The sequence below is a fragment of the Podarcis muralis genome, chromosome 3, assembly GCF_964188315.1.
Source record: "Podarcis muralis chromosome 3, rPodMur119.hap1.1, whole genome shotgun sequence".
Taxonomy (NCBI): Eukaryota; Metazoa; Chordata; class Lepidosauria; order Squamata; family Lacertidae; genus Podarcis; species Podarcis muralis.
The window spans coordinates 85,206,249-85,215,366 of record NC_135657.1 but is presented as its reverse complement, the minus strand read 5'-3'; the positions used below and the strand labels follow the sequence as shown (position 1 = coordinate 85,215,366).

General features: G+C 43.3%; 1 protein-coding gene across 5 annotated transcripts in view; it reads left to right on the top strand.

Annotated features, from left to right (window-relative positions):
* Positions 1-9,118, top strand: part of ADGRB3 (adhesion G protein-coupled receptor B3) — a 445,105-nt gene that overhangs the window by 206,831 nt on the left and 229,156 nt on the right. For all 5 annotated transcript variants that reach the window (XM_028722675.2, XM_028722676.2, XM_028722674.2 and 2 more), the window contains 2 exons: positions 3,722-3,790; positions 6,098-6,206. In XM_028722675.2, the coding sequence (XP_028578508.1) occupies positions 3,722-3,790; positions 6,098-6,206 (178 nt within the window). The remainder of the gene's footprint in view (positions 1-3,721; positions 3,791-6,097; positions 6,207-9,118) is intronic.

Genomic DNA, 9,118 nt, shown 5'->3' with positions numbered 1-9,118 from the left:
TAAGTACCGGGTACTTAACCCGAGGTACCACTGTATGCACATACCAAGATTATATTGGTAGTGATGAAGTATTTAAACTCTTCTCTGCAGTAATATGCATTATGAATTACTTGGGAACAAATTCCAGGGTGTTCAAAAAGAGTCAGTGATCTTTAGCATGTGCTTAGGAGAGGACCTCCATTATGACATAATCTGGAGCTGCTTTCATGATGTAGTTGTGAAAGTGAAAACCTTTCCCCCACACTTATAATCAAGTGTGAAGGATCGGTGTGTGTGTGTTTGATCATATGAATTTTAACTTTAATTAGCCACTGTGCAAAGTCACTGAGTGATGTGAAAAGCTTTCCTCCCCATGTGGAGATGTAAAATATGGAAGACAGAAAGGTTAGTATTTTAAATATTTATCCCCACAAGGCAGAAAGGATGTGCTTCAGCCTCCAAAGAGTGTTCAGGATTTGAACACAGATTTATTTGTGGTTTGGCATTCTCACGTCACATTCGCAACAACGGGTCTAGACACAAGATGACCAGACTATGCCCTGGCTTTGAAAACTTAGATTTATTTTGACAGCTAATATTTGGAATGCCAGCATGCCATAATTTCTGAAGAACTGAGGGCTAGATTATGCATCACAAACATTGAGTTTGTGTGCTTAACTCTTCCTACCAAGGGCGCCGACTTAGAAAAAATATTGGGGGGGCCCATACCGGGGTGAACCTGTGAAGGCCCGCCCTTTGCGGCAGCCGATTGGCTGCCACCGTGGGCGGTGAATATTAATGAGCTAGGGGGAATCCCCGCTTCTCGCGGGGCTGACGCCAGCCCCGCGAGATTGTTGATGGGTCGAGAGCCCGCAACCCCACCCCCTCTCTAGATCGTATAACTAATAATTTTCTTAAATTATTGGGGGGGCAGAGCCCCCCCAAACGAATTTTTGAGGGGGCTCGGGCCCCCTCAGGCCCCATGGAGTCGGCGCCTATGCTTCCTACATCTGCCTCCTTCCTCCCATAGCTTCTCCCTCCAGATCCTGTTAATCTACTTGGATTTATGGGTGTATGTATGTTATGTCACAGGGAAAAATGGACCCAGGCAGCAGATGAGGGAAAAAAGAGGCAAGTGGAAGAAAGGTTAAGACCCTTCTATCCACCACTTCCCCACCCCTAGGAAATCATGTTTACCCCCACATTGCTTTGCAGCCATTTGGCAGAAACCCAGGTTCCCATATGTCTTGTTCAACCCTTAATGACACCTGTTATGAGGGTCAGTACAATGTGTGGCACCACCTTAAGCAGCTATCCTACTACTGCTCTCATCTGTTACTCCTTCACCTCTCCTCCCTTACTTTTAACTTGTTTTGCCATTGACAATGTGGGTGTAGCATGGGGAGTCTCTCCACTTTCTGTGAGCAAGGGGGTCCTTCCTCAGAGTGAGGCATTATGGGTAAGGTGGTCCTGGAGAGTGCCTGTGCCACTGCCACTTTGTCGGGGCAACTAGAAATTCTCTTTACAGATTAGTTGGAGGTTTAAAGTTATTTTAGTATTTTTAGCTCTCTCTATCTCTTTTTAATAAGCATTTCTAGCTGCTGGGGTAAAGCTACAGCATTGTGAGCACTCTCCTGGTCACCTCAGCTATAAGACCTTGCCCTTAGAAAGATACATGACGATGAGATGGGCACTTTGCAGAACACTTTGACAGGAATCTTTCTCAGATGGGTGGTGGCTGCAGGAGTGGCCAGCCATGATCATCATGATCATCATGATCATCATTTTTTATTTGTATGCCACCTTTCCACAGTTAAAAAACAATGCTCAAGGCAGCTTGCAGCATAACAAGATTTACATAATTACAAAAGTCATAAACAATAAATAAACCACATTAAAAAATACGCAATCAAATGGGAAACAATTTCCACATAAATCAAAATCTAAAACTAAGAATACAGCATTAATGTCACTGTTTAAAATGACCTAGGTAACAAATAACAGCAATTTAAACAAAAAACAAAACCAAAACAAAACGGAGCCCACTCCTCCCAGCAGCAGCAGCAGTGGCGGCAGCAGTCCTTTATAGAGGCCATCAGGCCCCGCCCTAGGCCAGGTGTTGAGTGGCAGGACTGGTTCCCTCAGGCACTGAGCAGCGGAGTAATGTTGCATTGATTTGCTGTTCCCCAGCTCCCACTACTGAGGCAGTTGTCTCATTTCACCTCATGATAAGGCCAGCCCTGTCTAGCAACATCTATTTTCATTTTGAAAAAGTGATTGGAACAGAAGGAATATAGAATGAATATATTGTGTTCACGTTTGGTTAAGCACAGTGCAAAAAACAGTACAGTTTGGCTTCTTTTTGACCTTGGATCAATCTGAAGGCCTGCATTTTAAAATGTAAATAGTAACAGAATAATTGACAGACTATGGATAAACCTGGATTACTTATTAAAAAAAAAGTTATCGAAACTGAGCCCAACTTTTACAGCTAAAGATAGAAGTGGTATAAATAGATTGAAGTATTTATTGTGGTTAAAAATAGAGTTTTGAGAATAACTTGAAAGAAACCAATTGACAGAAAATGTGTTATTTAAAAGCCACCTAGTACAATCCTAGATGTGGACTGTCCAAGATGTGGTTCATGTAAATATATTCCAGTAAGCAGGCTATAGAAACTAATAACTTAAGCTCAAAAAGGTTGAGAAAAGTATCTTTTTATATTTCAGTTTCTACTTCTGACAGAAAAAAGTGTGTAATGGCATTTACAAGGCTGAAACTTTTAATTGGTTTACCGGGTAGAATAGGATTGTGCTGCATAGGTTTGGCTTATTCATTATTGGCGGGCAATGTTAATTAATGAGACAAAATTTGTGAAGAAACGATTCAGGGACACAATTGTTTGCTCTTGTAGTTAAGACCATTTTGGTACTGGCCACATAACAGGGAATGAAAGACAAAATAAGAAAAATGGCCTTTCTTCAACAATGGATTGCAACTTTTGCTTAACAGATGGTAGCTTTTCTTAACACTTTAGAAAGGCCTGCATGGTTGTGATAACATGTGAACTGATTGCCATAGCTGGCAACCTCACTAGTCCATACAGTTCAATATACAAGTTTGTGTCCTTATAGCACTCCATCTGTTAAAAAAATCATTTTAGATAAGAGGATTTTTTTTTTAACATACTGATTTTGAAATGTATGCAATGCATTATAAACCCATACATCCGGGGGATGGGATAAATGATAAATTTGCTTCCTAGAAAATCTCTCTCATGTGAGCATTTCTGTTACCACAGATGCTCATATTCTATCTTTAAGGTAACTGCAGCAGCCAACAGAATTTAAAATGACCAATGGAAACAAAATGTCCCTGATAAGTTCATCTGAGTATTGACAGAAGTATACTGGTACAGGTCGAAAGCCAAAAGAAATCACAAACCCACAACTGTTATTTTTTACTTGGGCAGGGGTAGCCAACATGGTACCCTCCAGAGGTTTTAGACTCCAACTTCCATCAACCCCAACCAGCATGTCCATTAGTCAGGGATGATGGGAGTTGTAGTCCACAACGTCTGAAGAGCAGAACATGTGCTACTGCCAACAGAGGGGGACTCTCCGTTACCATGTTTCAGCTGCAAGCCTTATATAAAGTAGCATCATACATACTACAAAGTTTTTACAGCGTTGCATGCTATATATTTCTGTTATATAAGCTCATTGTCTTCTTGAATTTTCAGAACTTCTTTCAAATAGTTAGTAACCTTCTGGATGAAGAGAACAAAGAGAAATGGGAAGATGCACAGCAGGTAAATTTGTATAGATTTACCAGTCATTTGCTGTTGGAAACTTTCCCCCTTACCTGACCTAGAGAGAATGACATTACTTGTGTGCATTATTTAAGTGGTTATTTATCATTGGATTAAAACAGGCAAATTGTTTAGAACTGAATGCTTGTCCGAACAAATAGGTTTTCAATACCCACACACACTTGGAAAAGGAAGGTGCTTGTTGGACCACATTAGAGAGAGCATTCCAAGCTTTTGGTGCACCTACCTTTCTTACAGGTGATGAGACAGAGAGCAGGGCATCTCTACCAAACTCATGGTTTGAACAGAGAGAAAGTAGTTCTTCAGCATTAAAGGTTAATGCCATGACTTTAAATTGAACTTGGCAATAAATAGATAACCAATATACATGACCTAAGTTCCCATTGTCTGTTTTGGCAGGAGATTCTGGACTTACGAAAGAAAGACCTTCAGATAGCACATAGTTAATCTTAGGAACTTTGTTTCTGCAGGACGGGTGGTGAACACTATCTTAGATGGGGATTAGACAAATTCATGGAGGTTAAGGTGATCAATAGCTATTATTCATAATGTATATATTTCAGGCATTATAGCTTCAGAGGCAGCATGCCTTTGAATTTCAGCTGTTGGGAAACAACAGTGGGAGAGGGATGCTGTGCCCTTGACCCTGCTTAGTGGGCTTCCAATAGGCAACTGATGGGCCACTGTGGGAAGCAGGATGTTAAGACTAAGTGGGCATTTCTTCTGATCCAGCAAGGCTGCTCCTATGTAGTCATGCAGTCTGTGAAAATACATTTGCCAAGAGCATCCCTGTTTTACCCCAGCGTTGATAAAAAATATGTTCAAATATAATTCCAAAGAATCCGACTCCTCCTCACATTCTAAAAGCTATAGCAGCCATTCATACAAGTATGTGTACATTGTGCGTGCACATGCAGACAACCTTCACAACTGCATAAACTGCATGCATTTGAAATAGATATTCTTATTTTATCAAGCTTTGTACGGCTGCTGTTTTATTAATGCTGTTTTTGAAGCTGTTTCTTAATGTCATGGTGATGTATGTATATTTTAACTTTTTATTCTACTTTTGCTGCAAGTTGCCCTGGATGCCCTTAAAGGCATAAGCCTTTAAGGGCATCCAGGGCAGAAGGAAAAGGCATAAGCTTTCAGTAAATAAATAAATCCCTGCCAAAAAGTTAGGACATTTGTTCTATCAAATGGACTACGGAGCGGTATCTTTCTCAGATTCAAAGCTGCACAGTTAGTCATGTCACATCCAGGAAATCATGTCGTATCCAGGAAAGAAAATAGGACGAGACTCTCCTAGGTTTGCACATATTTAATTCAGAGTGCTTGAAAGAAAACAGAATGAGATTGCTTAGCTGGAAACAGCTCGCTTCCAACAAGTTGCCATTGTTTAGATTAGGTAAAATATTCATTGTGTATTATAAACCATACATGCATATTTTATGACCCATGAGATGAGGAACTTAACATGAAGACTTTCAAAAGTCCTTCCATAGGATTAACCAGGTTAGGATGCTGTGTGTGTGTGTGTGTGTGTGTGTGTTTTGGTGGGGAGGGGGATAGTCTAAAACTGCAGCACATTTTCTTGGGGTTGGGTGGGAATGGATCAACAACTGAGCAAGAACAATTTGTACTGCTGTAGATTTTCACATGGGAAAAGGCACTTTTCTAAATTCTCCCACAACCAGCAAAAGCTCTGCCATGTAAAGTCAGCGTGGGAAGCCCAAAGTAGACATTTTAAATAATCATAATTATTATCATCATTTTTAATTTTTATTTACGGGAAAACGGTAACCCTCCCAGACTGCAGCAAATCATGGATAAAATAAAGAAATCAAAAGGATGCATCCCAAGGAATGCCCATCCTTTATGTTTCCTGCAAAGTTGTGCTTTGTTGGCAGTGTTGCTCAGGCCTTCGCCACAGATGCAAACAGGGGCACGCTGGCTCTGAGAGGTGTCTGGCATCATCATCATCCATGGAGAGAGGGCTTTACACTTTGCTAAAACTGCCCACCCCATGGTTGCTCTATGCAGATGGGAGAGATCAAAGCTCCTCTATCTTGATGCTTGAGTACACATGATGCACCCTAAAGGCTAAAATAAAGCTTGCCTTTTAATCACATGTCACTGATATACCGATTTCAACCTGATAACAGTTTCCAATTCTGATAGTTTTGTTATGCTGGACATGCATGTGTTACATTAGTCCCATTGTGTGTGACCGTTCGTTTGTTTTGAGGTCTTGTAGTAATTGTGTGCCTGACCTTCATTTTTTAGATCTATCCAGGCTCGATAGAACTAATGCAGGTGATTGAAGATTTTATACACATTGTTGGAATGGGGATGATGGACTTTCAGAATTCATACTTAATGACTGGAAATGTAGGTAAGAAATAGGAATTTCTTTTATCATATATACTTATATGTGATATGTTGTAAAAGTATGCATTGTATAAATACTGCTTCTCTCACACATACAACCCAGATCCACCCTCACTTCCAAACCTACCTTTTGCTGTTAATCATTGTACAATATATGCGTCATATTCCTGGTGGGATCTTCTTAGAAAGTGGGTATGGTTCTTAGGAAGTAAAATCTTGCATTTTATTGGAAACCAGGTTGCCACACTTTTATTCACAACAATAGATTCCGCAGCATTTCCAATCCTGTTACAATGCTGTGGTGGCCGCTTTGCATCGCTGAAAAATAAGATATTCATCATCAAAAGTGAGAGCACCAATCTGCATAGATTTGCACATACTAATTTACAGGTATACATGAAAATTGAAAATAATTACTAGAATTAAAATTTCACCGAAGGTGAGCCCAATCCATTTCCTATTCAAGTCAGCCTCCACCTTAAAAAAAACCAACATCTTACACTAATTTGCATATCACCCAAATCAGTTCTTGTTAAATTAATTACAGCCCAGATGATCCAGATCTTGCTCCACACACAGTTTCTCTTAAATTCATCCAGATCTCTTCCATTATTCAATCTTCATATCATCACCTTCCGTAAATCAAATTGAATTCAAAGTAAATAGAAGGCGCATTGCAATTCCATTCAGAAGAAGGATTCTTACTATGAGCTGAGGGAGCTGGTGGGTGATTTGTTTGTCTTTCTCCCTATCCCAATTCTTTTACCTGCAAAGGCAAAATGTCAGCTGACCTGCACCACGCAAATCAGAATCTCAATGCCTGGCAGGAGGAAGGAGGCCATTTCCATCTATTTCCTGAAACCAGGGCCATTTTAAGCCCATTTTTTAGGGATGATGGTGCTGCCAGCGAGGCTGGAGGAGGCGGGGAGCAGCTGGAGGGCAGCTCCTCCGGCAGGGAAGAGGCAGAGGCTGGACACAGCACCCCCCCCCGGCTCAGCTGACCGCTTTGTGCCGTGGTGGCCACGGCAGAAGGTGACTCCCGGTGTGATGCTGCATGGCGGAGGTGGGCAAGGGCAGTGAGCTGATGCTGGGAGGTGCTGTGTCCAGCCTCCGCCTCTTCCCTGGCACCCTCCAGAACTTGGTGCCGTGGCGCCCCGCGCCACTAGCCTCTCTGGGTAAGATGCCCCTGCCTGAAACATTGTCCCTGGAAAGAAAGTCAAAATGATGTGGCTTTCTTTCCCAGAGCAAGCACTAAGATTTCAGTTTTGCATAGTCCATTAGTGTCTGACCAACAACTGACAGGTGGCCCATGAAAGGTGCCCCCCCCAACCTGCATAGAACTGGAGAAGACTGGATATGCTTATCTAGCACATATATAACATTATCACAAAAGAAGGTGTCCCCCCACCCCCAACGCAAGCTAAAACACTTCACACACTGGTGCCAACCTATTTTGACATTTATAAATCAAATTGACATTATCTGAGAAGTTGTAATTGGGTGGTTTCCTGTGTTTGAGCTACATTTGAAATTTTAGAATGAGGCACATTAATTTTTGCGGGACGCGGGTGGCGCTGTGGGTAAAAGCCAACCTAGCAGTTCGAAAGCACCTCCGGGTGCAAGTAGATAAATAGGGACCGCTTTCTAGCGGGAAGGTAAACGCCGTTTCCGTGTGCGGCTCTGGCTCGCCAGAGCAGCGATGTCACGCTGGCCATGTGACCCGGAAGTGTCTCCGGACAGCGCTGGCCCCTGGCCTCTTGAGTGAGATGGGCGCACAACCCCAGAGTCTGTCAAGACTGGCCCGTACGGGCAGGGGTACCTTTACCTTTACCTTTACATTAATTTTAAAAATGTCACATAGAAGTGTCACTTCAATATCAATCAGTGCTTAATAATCACATCCCAGGTTGGGTATGCCTGAATCAGTGTTCCTGCCACTGGGCTGGAATAATTTACACTCCTTACACATGTATCCCCTAAACATTTACTGCTATGCTAAATGTAACTCTAAGGTGCTAAACCATTACTTATGGAAATATGCATTCCTCCCCTCAAAAGTTAATAATAGGCCTGCCACTTCAGGTTTCATTTAATTTTATCTCAGCAAACAGGAAAATAAATAAATAAATCGGTTTGGAGGGAAGATAACAGCAGCCCTTGGCCTAATTTTATGTAGCCTTTGATGAGGAGGGCTCAGATGGGGACAAAGAAGGCAGAGGGGAAGCTGGAGTGTATGGGGCAATGGAATGAAGGAGTGAACCTCATTCAAGCAAAGAGTTCAGCCCTCTGGCAGGCCCCCCTCAGAGAGCCTGGTACATGGGGAGAAAAAGAGAGTGAGAGAGGTGGCAAAGAGCAGAGCAGGTGCACAGATTTGGGTGCCCAGTGGCGCGTGTGCACAACATGATGTCATGACACCATGTGCAGGTGTGCTGGCACTGCAGTGGCAACTGGGCCGGGGCCCCCACCTCTGCCACGGGGCCTCTGTTGCAGCCCACACTGCCTGTGGAGATGGCACTCCGCTGCCCAACCCCCACCGTTGCAACCAGGCCAAGGTCTCCACCACGAGGCCACCACTGAGGCCACAGATGCACTCTGGAAGCATGGCTGTGGCCGCAGCAGGCCCCAACAGAGGCCTTGCAGCGGAGGTGGAGGCCCCAGCCCAGTCACTGCTGCCAGGGGTGAACGAAGGCTAACTGACACCCGGGGTAGGGCAAACTGCCGGCTGTGCACACGTTGCGCTGCTATGTACGACGCATGTGTGGCGTTGCTACGTAGAGCGCATGTGTGGCGTTGCTACATACACTGCATGCGTGCAACACCCTGCATGCGTTGTACATAGCAGTTTGCCGCTGGTGCCGCCCAAGCGCCGTATGGATGGTGGTGGTATCCTCTGCTTGCGGCTGCAGACATGAAGAG